This window comes from Neltuma alba, unplaced genomic scaffold (assembly GCF_004799145.2).
Source record: "Neltuma alba isolate B1F8T4 unplaced genomic scaffold, ASM479914v2 tig00011557_pilon, whole genome shotgun sequence".
Lineage (NCBI taxonomy): Eukaryota > Viridiplantae > Streptophyta > Magnoliopsida > Fabales > Fabaceae > Neltuma > Neltuma alba.
This window is the reverse complement of record NW_021636216.1, coordinates 441,224-455,720: the sequence shown is the minus strand read 5'-3', so window position 1 is coordinate 455,720 and position 14,497 is coordinate 441,224. Positions and strand designations below refer to the sequence as shown.

At 34.0% G+C, this 14,497-nt stretch overlaps 1 protein-coding gene across 1 annotated transcript; it reads right to left on the bottom strand.

Annotated features, from left to right (window-relative positions):
• Nucleotides 1-13,780: 13,780 nt before the first annotated feature.
• LOC114714941 (prothymosin alpha-like) lies at nucleotides 13,781-14,287 on the bottom strand. Its single transcript, XM_028899733.1, has one exon. It carries the CDS (start codon nucleotides 14,285-14,287, stop codon nucleotides 13,781-13,783), a length of 507 nt encoding a protein of 168 aa, XP_028755566.1.
• Between the last annotated feature and the right edge of the window lie 210 nt (nucleotides 14,288-14,497).

Genomic DNA, 14,497 nt, shown 5'->3' with positions numbered 1-14,497 from the left:
GACGCAACTGCGATACTTGTTAAGGAGTAGATTTCAACCCTGCACCTTCAAATTGATTTTTTTTATGATAATTATTTCTTGGAATTGCTATGGAGCCTTTGATAAAAGGTTTTCTTCCAATTTCTAAATCCTTTGTTATTAACTATAAAAGTGACACTTTTGTGACAGTGGACCTCGCATCTCAGGCACCAAAGCAGACAAAGTAATAAAGAGAATTAGTTTTCTGATGGCATTTGGATCTTCTAGTCCAACAAGGTGGAGGTAAATGGCCTAGTTAACCGTCTCCAATTTCTAAACGTGAAAATTACATATCTTGCCGAGAACATCTCCTTTCTGTTTATTGTGATTTATAGGAGTCATCAAGCTAATTTTAGAAAATTCTTCTAGTATGATCTCGCTGATTTGGCACCGAATTCTAATGTCCCATGGATGCTAGATAGAGATTTCAATGCTATCCTCTATAGCGAAGAACGAAAAGGAGTCTCTAATTAGGGAATTTATGGTTGTAACTTGTTTAAGGCCTTTATTAATCAGCATGGTCCCATTGGCATAGGCTTTAATGGACCCAAGTTCATTTGGAGGTGAGGTACTCTCCTAATACGTATGGACAGGGCCATATGTAACCAATGTTAGGACAATTTATTCAATGCCAATTGGATTGATTACTTGCCAATGATTTTATCTTATCATTGGCCCATTCTTATTAATTTGGGTCCCTATCACATGCCTAATTTGAGTGAGAGACCTTTTAGATTTTTGTCCTCCTAGTTAACCTACCTAGACTATTCTAGTATGGTGTAGCAAACTTGAATCACGGGGAGAGATTTTTTGGATAATAATAAATCCTGCATCTTTGAAGCCCAAAGTTTGATCCAAGACAGAGACTAAGAGATGGAAAGGTAGAGAGATAGAAAAATGGGCAACAGTGAGTGATGATTGTAGAGCTAAGTCAGTAAGATGAACTCAAAACAAAGAAGCAAGAATAAGGTTATTTTCTGATAATAATAAATCCTTTATCTTTAAAGCCCAAAGTTTGATCCAAGATAAAGACTAAGAGATAGAAAGATGGAGAGATAGAAGAATGGGCAATAGTGAGTGATGATTGCAGAGCTAAGTTAGCAAGATGAACTCAAAACAAAGAAGCAAGAATACGGTTAAGGTTGATGGAGTATGTGATGTTGTGCTCTCTCTTTAGGCTCCAGTCATGACTTCCTCTGTCTCTGGTTCATCTCCCTAGCAAAATTGTAGAAGACATAAATATCAACTACATAGCTTAAACCCCCTTTACTTCCTAAAGAAGATGGTCACAAGAGGAAAAGAAGAATAGAAGCAATAGATAAAATGGCGCTTCAAAAGGGTTAAGAAGCATCCTTAGGTCATTCATTTTTCTCATGTCCTAGCCTCCCCATTTAACATTATTCTTTTCCTACACGTGCTTTCTTCTCCTGTCAAATCTGAAGGTTTTCTTTTAGGGAAAATTATTATAGAGTCCCAAGCAAGAGATATTATCAGTGTAAAATCTCTGGAAATGCAAAAATAAATCTAAAGTCTCAAGGGATTTAATTGTAAAAGATTTCAATTGTGCAGTCACAAAATTACCTTAATTCATTTGAAAGAAAACATTAAAGGAAAATGCAAGGGTTTCCTTTTCATTCGCACAACTTTGTTGCATCTCACCTCTCTCCTTATCGCCTCTCGCCTCTTTGATTGCAATATTCTGCCCTGCTTCTTGCCTCTATGACTCTATCTTTGCCTCACGCCTATTGCTTCTCATTGTCACCACTAACTTCCCTATTTTTTGCTTCTCATTCTGAGTTATAAAATGATGCTCTATTTTTCGCTAACTGATACTCTATTTCTGCTGAAAATGAATGAATATGATAGTCTTGTATTGTTATAACTCCTGTATTGTGATGGTTAAATATATTGTTAATGAATACATTAAAGGTTGTCAATCTAACTGTATGACTTGTTAATAACAAGTGATTGTGACAAATTGATATGAAGGATGGCAAGTTCAACCAAGAGTATTTGCTTTGTTACCTCCATATAGGGAGACAATTTATTAATGGTGTAGAAGGTGAAATGCAATATGTTGGAGATGGTAGCATATATAGCATTTTGTTTTTTTATTTGACAATATAATGACTTAAGTTAATGTGTATTGAGTGGTTATAAATTTTTTTTTAATGCCATTTTTGTGTGTTTTGATTAGCACGAAATTCTTCATTAATACCCCTATCATGTCTAGAAATGATACGAGTATTAATACTAAAAAAACAAATGCTAACTATGATGTCATGATAGGTATATATCACAGTCTTCTCTGCCAAATCTATTGACAACCTCAATAGCCAGTGTTGACAACCCAAGAAGAAGTCCTTGACAACCTCGATAGTGTCGCTAACAACTGACTTTGTGGGATAGCACAGCCTCTAACCAAATAGTATTATTATCATATATAATGACTTTAACAATAAAATGGGAAGCTTTCTCAAGTCATTGACAGCTTTAAGTGAACCAATTTAATTACAGCAAAATTTTATTGCAGAAATTATTGACAACCTCAATAACGAGTGTTCACAACCCAAGAGAAATCTATTAACAACCTCGGCAGTATCGCTAACAACTGACTCTGTAGGATAGCACGGCCTCTAATCAGATAGTACTATTATCATCTATAACCACTTTAAAAATAAAATGGAAAGCTCTTTCAAGTCATTAATAACTTTAAGTGAACCCAATTGGATTACAGTAAAATTTTATTGCAAAAATTCATTGACAACCTTAACAATGAGTGTTGACAACTTGAGGAGAAGTCATTGACAACCTCGATAATGTCGCTAACAACTGACTCTGTAGGATAGCACAACCTCTAACTAAATAGTATTATTATCATATATAATGACTTTAACAATAAAATAGGAAGCTCTTTCAAGTCATTAACAGCTTTAAGTAAACCCAATTGGATTACAGTATAATTTTTATTACAAAAATCCATTGACAACCTCAATAGCGAGTGTTAACAACCCAAGAGGAATCTATTGACAACCTCAGTAGTTTCGCTGACATTGACTTTGTGGGATAGCACAGCCTCTAACCAAATAGTATTATTATCATATATAACAACTTTAACAATAAAATGGGAAGCCCTTTCAAGTAATTAACAGCTTTAAGTGAACCCAATTAATTACAACAAAAGTTTATTACAGAGATCCATGGACAACCTCAATGGTCAGTGCTAACAACCCAAAGGGAATCTATTGACAACCTCGGCAGTGTCACTGATAACTGACTCTATGGGATAGCACAACCTTCACATAACATCAAATTATAACCAAATAATATCATATCGCAACTTTAACACTAAAATCATGTGTTAAGAAATCATGAAACACTATAAGTACATGAAATTGTCATATTATATCAATAACTTAATTTAGATTGCCAATGACAACCTCTACAACGTGTGACAACAAGTCCATGGCAACCTATTGACAAGTACAACAAAATAAAAATATGATATTATATTAGATTACTTCTAGATGTCCTTTACCACTTTATATATATGTATAATGTAACTACACCAAATTTACAACCCACTCAAAAAAGCATATAGGTTGCATATGTACATAATGACCGAGAACTTGAGGTGTGTGTAATGACATTTACAAAATAATACTGTCACATGCATTCGCAAAACCCTTCCACTTTTTTGAATTCAATTTTGAAATTGGTTGGCATCATTTGTGAACCACATGGCAATGATAGTAGGTCTTAACTAAACACATTGGATAGAGACATAGACAATGCATCTGAACCTTTGAACAAGTCTTTCATCCTACACAACAAGGCAAGTCATGGGGTTGTTAATGACAACTTTCGACCACTGCAATAACAACTTAAGCAGAACAATTGACAACAGGCAACACTACTTCAAAATTTAAATAATGCAACTTACACATATTGCTCTTCTATTGGAACATTCTTTGTTAGTTATGAATTTTCATCTCCATTTTCTCCTATATATACATGACCACTGTCACCATTGAAGTTAATTAAATGTTCCACTCCTTCATTATCTACAAGATCTGCAAATATACACTCATCAAAGGTCATTGTGAAGTTTATAACCATTCCATTACTTTATTTTCCCACAATTGATGCTACCATTGTTTTAAATTCATCACATGATATGCCTTCCTTTATCATTCTTGTTCTCACACCACCTCCAACATATTGCATTTCACCTTGTACATCATTAATAAATTGTCTCCCTATATGGAGGTAACAGAACAAATACTTCCCACTCAAACTTGCCATCCTTTATATCAACCTGTCACAATCACTTATCATTGACAAGTCATATAGTTATATTGACAACCTTTGATGTATCCATTAACAACATATTTAACCATCACATTATAATAAAAAACTGTCATATTCATTTATTTTCAGTAGAAACAAAGCATCAATTAGCAAAAAAACAAAGCATCATTTTATAACCTACAGAATGGGAAGCCAAAAATAGGGAAGTTAATAATGACAATGAGAAGCAATAGGCGTGAGGCAGAGAAGGAGTCATAGAGTTGAGGAGTAGAGCAAAATATCACAATCAAAGAGGCGAGAGGCAATAAGGAGAGAGGCGAGGTGTGACAAAGTTATGCGATTGAAAAAGAAACCCTTATATTTTCCTTCAATGTTTGCTTTCAAATGAATGAGGGTAATTTTGTTATTGCATGATTGAAATCTTTCACAATTAAGTCCCTTGGGACTTTAGATTTATTTTAGCATTTCTAGGGACTTTACAGTGATAAAATCTCTTGCTTGGGACTCTATAGTAATTTTTCCTTTCTGTTATCTAAAAAAAAAAAAATTAGAATAGAGGTGTCCCGAGGTACGAAATTTTAACATTGAAAAATGAAAAATGAATAACTTATCTTGCATGATTTGCGCACTACCCCTCACAATTTTCAATCACTAGGCCTAGGTATCTATTTAAATACTACTTTTTTATAATTAAATATACATATTTTTGTATATTTTAGCTAAATAATATTATTTTAATTATAACTTGTTTGACCTCAAGTTAACCCCGGTTTGAACCCACGACCCTTAACTACTGTCCCAGCCAGTTTAATGACCGATCTATTTTTTTGAATCTTAGTCGAATCACTATAGCAAAATCACTCTTATCTTTAGTACCTCTCTACATAATGTAGTGTGCCTTACTCCCCTTCTCTTTTTGTAAGAAAATTGAAAAAATCATAACGAAGTTTATATAGGGTTACTTAGGGGTCCAACAAGAAATAAGTCTTGTTAAATGGAGTGACTTATGTTAGCTACTGAGAAATGGCCGCAACTTCTATTGATCAAGGTATTAAAAATTGAACCGGTCGCTAAACTGGTCAAGTTAGCAGATCAAGAGTTAGTGAGTCAGACTAGAGTCAATTCAGAATTAGATCAGTTATAATTAAAATAATGTAATTTAGTTAATATACATAAATAAATATTCATCTGTAATCATAAAAAATAGTATTTAAATAAAAAAGACATAAATTCATAAGTAAATGAAAACTTTATATATAAATTTACATAATTAATATAAGAGACGCATAAAAGAAATTTAAAATCATAGTCTAGAATTAAATTAGTAGCCAATTCTATGTAGTATGTGATGCATAACCAAAATATCTAATTTAATATATAAATTTTTTTTTTCTAATTAAATATATAAATAATTTTATAATATATATTTCTCTTATAAAAATAAACAATTTGTGCCTATCCGTCAGATTTTGCTTCCACAAATGAGTTTTTTACCTGTTCTTTTCCCACCAATTGTACTTGCCTATTACTTGAGCATCATTAATCTATTATCATAGGCTTGGTAAATCTGACGAATAGATAAGCACAAATTATTTATTTTTATAAGAGAAATATATTATAAATTATTTATATATTAAATTAGAAATATATATTATAAAATTACTTATATATTAAATTAGATATTCTAGTATTTTACATCCTTTATGCATCATATACTACATAGAATTGACTACTAATTTAATTTTAGATTATGATTTTAAATTTTTATTTTATGCATCTCTTATGTTAATTATGTACGTTTATATGTAAATTTTTTATTTACTTATGAATTTATGTCTTTTTTATTTAAATAAAATGTCTAACAGTTTTTACACCGTGGTTATTCTCTTCTTGTCCTCTTCTTTATTCATGCCTAGCTTCCTCATCGTTTCTCTTCCAAGTGCACTCGAGTCAGAGCATCCTCAACATCTCTCTTCCATTTCTCCCTCTTTGTTCCTTTCCTTCTCTTCCGTTCACAGGTCTTTGTTCAGATTTTTTCTTCTTCTATCTTCCACTTTTTTATAGGTATTAATCTTCTATTATTTATTTTATTGTATTCATCATCCAATGGATCTAGTTTTCTGCAACATTTCTCCTTCCACCTTCTCTTCTCGTTCTGTAGCATCTCTCTTTCCACTGTTTGTTATTGCTTGGCAAAAAGAGTAACTCAGGTAACCTGTCCAGCCTAATGGGTTACCCGGTTTAGTCTTAGGTTATGCTGATTCACCCCAAGTTACTTTGAGTCAGTTTTTTTACGAGTTAGCATGTCATCCTAACTGGACAAGTAGCCAGGTCGATTTGGCTAGCCTGATCTGTTTTTTATACCATGCTATTAATTAGTCCACCCAATCGTTTTCTTGCCCTTGACAATTAATAGCAAATAGAGACTTCACAACTAAATCAATATATCATGCCAAAGAATCGTTGAAGTGGAACAATATTGATTCTAAATGGGTCAAAATATGAAAACTCCTAGTAGCTTAAAGACTACAAACATTCACTTGGCTTCTTGTTAAAGGGAAACTCCTTACTAATTCAGAAAGGCTTAAAAGAGGAATGACATTAGACCATAGGTGTATCCTTTGTCATTGGAGCATAGAGGATATTAATCATTTCTTAAAGGATTGCCCTTTAGCATCATCAATGTGGAAGAAAATGCTACCAAATAACACGAGCCTTGATTTCTTTGGGAAAAATATTGCTTTCTAGCTAACTATTCATCTCTACAACCTAACTTCAGATGATTCTTGGAAAATTGGTCTCTATTACTTGTTGGAAACTTTGAGAAGTTCATAACCACCATCTCTTTACACAAGAAACTTATACTACAGATAGAACTTTGACAAGCATTTGTTCTATAATTAGGTACTCTTTAAATAGCTTTCATACTTTTAGATTCATTATGTAAATTCTTTTCTTCCTTTCTACTTTGCAATCTCTGAACCTTGTGCTTTGTAAGGTTTTTTACTGCAATGAAACTTCCCTTCTACTGAAAAAAAATTCTCTACAATGCTAGTGCTTTCAATAAAGGAACCTGTAACTTATAGGCAATAAGGAAACAAATCAATCTTTAACAAGCATGTCCAAAAAAGATTCATTATTCTAGAAAAATAAAAATGAAATTTTGAATAGAAATAAGGAAAAATGGCAAATTAAGACCCCCAATATGTGAAATTGCTATTTGGTTCCCTCAATTTGGAAAATGGCCTTAGAAGAGCCGATCTCATATTGCAAATATGAAATCATGGTAAAATGTTTGAAATGCCCTCAGCAATTCAGACTCTTTAATGAAGGTAGAGACAAAAAATTTATGGCAAAAGATCTAGTCCCATATTGCAAATTTAATGGAGGGGGAGCTGAAATGCCCTATGTGTGTGTGATATTGGGATGGAAGAGCTTCCAACATTGGCAATCAAGTAAGTAACTTACTGACTAAACTGTTCTTCTATTCTTTCCCCTAAGAGTTGAGCACTATGATATTCTTTATCTTTATGTTTGCTATGTTGGTGGATAGGCTCAAGGAAGGGAGGGAATGGGAGGTGTAGTTGACTATAACAAATGATATCACAATATAGGAGGTTAGGGTTAGTTGGAGGTGGGATATTTTTGTTTTCCTAGTGTGATTGGTGATCTGTCACTTGCAATGCACGGTGTTTGTGCTGATGGTAAAGGGTTAGGAGTGTAGTAGTTTGGCAGAGTGTGGGCGGGATAATGGCTGTTAGTTTGAGTGTGACGTTTTAGGTATTGTATTAGAGGGAGGGAAGGAGGATGCCATGATTTTGAGTGTTAAAGTTGTCAAGCCCTAAAGTGAAGTTGTTAAGCCCTAAAGTGATGTTGGGAAGATAGGAGGTCGCTGGTTTTTATTTTGTTATGTAAATGATTAAATTGATAGAATAAATGTGTAAATATTTATTAGTGAATGTAATGTATTGGCTAAATGTAAATTTTTACTACAGGTTAGTATGAAAAATGAATTTTAATAATGAGAGAAGTTATGGGAAGGAATTATTGTATTACTTGCACGTTGGTGGACATTTTAAAGCAAATTGTGAAGGTATAGTTAGATATATTAGAGGGAGTGTAAGGGTCACCAATATAAAAGAATGGATAACATTAGAGGAGTTGTGTGGAATAATATCACATTGGATAGGCAATGATGGTAGTGGATATGGGATTAAGTATAAAGTTAAGTTTGGTAAGAGTACATTGATTGATCTTTGTGATGATGGTGATATCTATAATTTGTTTAGATATAATGACAGCGGTGCTCATGTGTATATAGGAGGGAAAGGGAATGGCAGGGAACCTAGAGCAAGGAATGATGCAACATGTAAGTGATTATGTTTTTGAATTGAATCTTGTTATTTCATAATAGATTGTTGCTAATTCATATAGCAATGTTGTAATCAAGCTAATGGTGTTGCAGTCCTAAGTTGTAATTTCTATATGCAAACTTGTTATTGAATTGAGTTGACACGTCATCTCCATTTCTAAACTTATCTTTCAGATATGCAGACTTGTTATTTGACTAAGTAATGATTTCCATATGTAGACTTGTTATTTCTCTTATAAAGTTGTAATAACCATATACGAACTTATTATTTAGATATGCAGATGTTATTTTACTAACCAGTAGTTTCTATATAGAGACTTGTTATGTGGCTAACTAAAGTTGTAATGACCATATGTAGACTTGTTATTTAGCTATGTAGACATGTTATTTTACCAACCAATAGTTTGTAGATGCAGACTCGTTATTTTAGTTACTAAAGTTGTAATAACCATATGCGGACTTGTTATTTAGATATGCAAACATATTATTTTATAAAAGAGGAGTTTCCATATCTAGGCCTGTCATTTCACTTACTAATGTTGTAATTACCATACACAGACTTGTTATATTCATAATTGAAGTTGTCATATTCATTAACATAGTTGTTGTTATGATAATGAAACCTGTCATTTAAATATAGGGATCCTAACTTGGTATTATGGTGGTAGGAGTGAGAATTTATTAGGACTTTCACAAGAAATGAATGAAGCTGAAATGACCATTGGTAATAAACATGAACCAGTGAATATTGAGAATAGAGGTGAATGCCTGACTTTTGAAGAGGGTAGATCAAGTCAGAGAACCATATGTAGTGGTTTAGAGAGTGAGGAAACATTGATGGGCGAGATGAATTGTATGAAATGGGCAGGAGTGTTTGTAGGAGTGGGCCAATATGTTCCACATGCTGTTGCTTTTAGGAAAGCTGTTTACAAGTTTAGTATTACAGAGAATTTACAGCGAGATATGTCAAGAATAGTAAGGAGAAGAAGAATGTGAGGTGTAAAGTAGAAGGGTGTCTTTAGAAGATATGTGCAAATACTATTGGGAAGAACACTCCTTTATTACGTGTGACTATATTTTGCAATGAGCACATTCATTTAACGCAAGACAATCTGATTATGACTTATGGTGGGAGTGCTGTATTGATATCATCAATAATAGTTGAAAAGATAAGGGACCATGCTGAAAAAGGACCTACTGAGATAAGGAACATATTGGAGAGGGAGTATAGTGTGAGGCTTACATATTATCAGGCCTATAAAGCAAAGGAAAAGGCAATGGAAGAAATACATGGTTAATTGGAACAATCCTATATGTTAATACCATGGTTATGTGAAAGACTGAAGGAAACCGATGACAAAACTGTTGCTGAATGGGCCTTTGTTGGTAATAGATTTGAGCATGTTTTCATTGCATATAGTGCATGTGTTGAGGGTTTTTTGGATGGTGCAATGCCTATATTATACATTGATGGTACTTATTTAAGTAGTCCATATAAGAGGATGTTACTGTCAGCTTCGGCATATGATGCGGATAATAGGTTATTGCCTTTTGCAATAGCAGTGGTAAAGGGAGAGAATCCTGAGGACTAGACATGGTTTTTTCACACGATTAAATAAATAGTTAGTTCAATGCAATTGACTATTATGTCAGACTGACATAATTCCATAATAGGAGTTGTCCAAGCAATATTTAGGGGTGAAAGGCATGCATACTGTTATAGGCATATGAAGGAGAACTTTAGTTCTGAACATATGAAATTAAATAGAGGTTGGAGAAGGACAATTGGAAATTTAAAGGATATGCACTAAAGCTACTGGATAAAGTGGCTTATGCAAGACTTGCAAATGAGTTTGATCACACCCTGGATGAACTCAGAACCATGTCTTATGAGTTATATGATTGGGTTATCAATCAAGGTGATGTGGATAGGTGGGCAATGAGCAAGTTTCCATATAAAAGGTAGGATAACAAAACAACTAATTTAGCTGAATCTTTCAATGCTTGGATTGTAAGGGAGAGGAAGCATAACATGGCCCAAATGATCTATGAACACCGGGAGAAAGTAGCAAGAAAGATGCATGTATCATATATGGCAATGACTAAGTGGAGTAATTGCATTAGGCCGAAAATAGAGACAAAAGTGTTGGAGCATGTGCATCTCAGTAGGTATATGCACTATGAGAATTATAGAGGGGGAAGAATATGCATGTGCACATCACATGAGACCAAAGAGTAGACCTTGGCCTATACCAATACAGTTGTGAAGCTTGGCAAATGTCAAGGATTTCATGCTCACATGCTTGTGCAGCCATTAAGACCATAAGGGGAAATGTTTATGATTATGTCAAAGAGTGTACAAACGTTCATCCCAAGAGAAAATCTATGCTCGGAGCATAGTTTTAGAGGTGACAATTGATATGCCTGACTTAAATGACTATAAGTTTGAGAATCTTACTACCCAAACTTTGCTTTTACCCCTAATCACTACTAGACCTCTTGGAAAACCAAGAACAAACAAGAAGGAATCACAATTCCAGAACAAAAAAAAATATCATCGCACTAAATGTCACCAACCTAGACATACAGAGAGGACTTGCAAAAATCCTAACCCAAGCTGATACCAACTTACAAATAGGACAACTAATTTTTTTGGTACATATAGGCTCCACTCTTCTTAATTTTTTTGGGAGCAGGGTGTTGGTAGATGTGCACATACATTTTTATTAGTTCTATGTTTGGTGACAAAGGAACATTAAGTGGATAGAGCATGTTAATGTGCACTTGTCATTAAATGTTGTAAAAAATTGGTTGCTGTCATTAACTATTTATCAGAAGTGGTTGCTAGTCTTACTTAAAATTGTATGAAAACCTTATCGGAACTTGTCATTGGCCTTGCTTAACTTGTCACTAGCCTTACTATAGTTGTTATTAACTATTTATCAAAAATGGTTGCTATCAAAGAAATGTCCAAATTCTGATTTCAATAGAGAAATTTAAAATTGTATGAAAACCTTATCGGAACTTGTCATTTACCTTACTTAACTTAGTGAAGTTGTCATTAACTATTGTCAGAAGTGATTGTTGTCAAAGAAATCTCCAAATTCTCATTTCAACAGAGAAATTTAAAATTGTATGAAAACTTTATCGGAACTTGTCATTAGCGTTACTAAACTTGTTGTTGTAAATAAATGTGGAAATTCACTCATTTTAACGGTTTAAGATCAAATTTGTATGAGTCACTTATAAGAAGCTGTCATTGGTCTTACTTAACTTGTCATTAGCCTTATTGAACTTGTCATTTCATAAATAAATGTGAAAATTCACTCATTTTAACAAAGAATCTCAAATTTGTATGAGTCGCTTATCAGAAGTTGTCATTAACCTTATTGAACTTGTTATTTCATAAATAAAAGTTGAAATTCACTCATTTTAACGGTTTAAGGTCAAATTTGCATGAGTCATGTATCAGAAGTTGTTATTGGCCTTACGTAACTTGTCATTGGCTTTACTGAACTTGTCATTTCGTAAATAAATCTGAAAATTCATTCATTTTAACAGTTTAAGGTCAAATTTGTATGTGTCACTTATCAAAAGTTGTCATTGGCCTTATTTAACTTGTCATTCGCCTTAGTAAACTTGTTATTGGCCTGAATCAAGGGGAATTAGTCATTCAAAATGTAAGTATTGTTATACCATCAATCCAACTATATCATAACCATTCCAATAATCGACATTAAATTTTGGGAAAATGAATCCATTTAGAAAGTTAGTAAAATTTACAGAGCCTAAGTTAAATGCTTTCTATAAAAAATTTCTCCTTTTCTCAGTCATTCGGCCCTTCTCTGGTTGTGAGATAAGATCGTTCGCATTTTAACGACATTCATTGTCATCATGGTTCACTAGCCACCATATCAACTTACACCGAAAAGCGAACACATCAACTTGTACAGCAAATTTATCACCTGATGAGTCACAGCTAGTCACTGTTGATTATACAATAAATAAGGTAACCACATTACCTGATTGTACTAAAGGGAAACATCAGGCTCCTATTTGCTGAGCCATATGAGCACATGCACACTGCAATCCTTCCTGCCTACAACAACACCCTAATGGTTTAAGCCCCTCAAATCAACACTGCCAAACAACATATAACATAAATAGGGTGCATACACTCACAAATTATTCTACTATGGTATATCAGGCTAGACATTTTCCAAGTTTCCTATCTTATGAATCAAACCTAGTCTAACCATCTAAAGTATATTTTCAAACTGATCTGATCCCTATGCACATATATCATATTCATCAAAATGATAATAATATAAAACTGTCATTTCCCTATCCAACATGCACAGGTCAAAAATATTTTCTAACACAAATTGTGATAGCCATTTCTTGAGGGTCATAAGTGGCTGCCTTCTTTTACTTAGAGTTGGTCTTCTTACGCTCTAAACTTGCTCGCATAGAATCGAGGACATTGAACTTTAGGGTCTTTGGTTTAAGAGTGAAGTAGAACTAATGCGCTCCAACTAGAGCAGGACCTAGAATCAAGTTGTAGTTGCCTATGTTATACGCAACGATTTAGATCACAGATCATTATGGCCTGTGAAATGTATAAAATAAAGTTGTTATTCACAGTAACACACTTTATTCTCTCATTTCCCTTTACAAACTTGTAAATCTACAAAGTACATTAGTAATACAGAAACCTCACCATAAAGTTTGTATCAAATATATGCCTCCTAACACGCCCTTTAACTGCCTATTGCTCTTCCACCATAGTCTTACAGACCAATGACATCACCCTATTACTGACTCTGTTATTTTCGCCAAGTGAATATAGCAATTATCGAGGGATGTCTTCATCTAACATTCTGATCAAAGGATTGAAACTTATTCAAGTCAGTTACTAGATATGTTATGTCAATATGTAGTCAAAAAATAATATCACATAAGCTAAGATTTTCACTTACATCTCGCCCTTATCACCTTTCACAGTTTGACCGACTGAGGTGAAAAAACTATCCTTAGGTCTATAGGCCTTTTTACTCTCGATTGTCCCTTCAACTCCAACTAAGGAGACTTGATCTTGCTAAACTGAACCCTAGTAGATCTCCTTAGTTGTTGTGGCTCCACAAATATAGGTTCTGGAATAGACTCAACATATTCAACAATGACCAAGAGGGATACCTCCATCAGTATGTCACCCTCTGCATCATCACCTTCGACGCTGGGTGGCACATCTATAGGGGAACTGGCTATGGGTATATCACCCTCTGTATCATAACCTTCAACATTGGTTGGCATCACCATAGGAGAACTAGTTCCCGGTATGTCATCTCCCTCCCTATCACCCTTATGTTCATTGTCCCCTTTACCTATGTCATCACCATCCCTATCACCCTTTTCGTCCTTCTCTTCATTCTCACTGTCATCCTCCTTTTTAGCCTCCCCGTCACTATTCTCATGACTATCTCTATCTTCACTGCCTCCTTCATCCTTCTCCTTTTCCTCAGTTGTGTCATCATTGTTGCACTTGTCCTCCTCATCATCTTCAAACTCACTGATATTTATAGGCATTGTCTCAATCTAAGTGTTTCCTCTTGATTTACCCTTCTTGTCATTTCCTTATCTTGAGATCTACACCTTCACCAGCTCCTCGTCCACCATTATTAGCATCTTTTACCTTTCCTCTATCCTCTTCATTAGGTGATCGTGTAACTTCTTCAACTCTTATATGCAAAAGACATTTATCAATTAAGTATAAAGAATGACAAGTTCACTGTACGA

Coding starts and splice junctions, on each gene's coding strand:
- LOC114714941 (XM_028899733.1), bottom strand. CDS start 14,287: ATGCCTATAAATATCAGTGAGTTTGAAGATGATGAGGAGGACAAGTGC.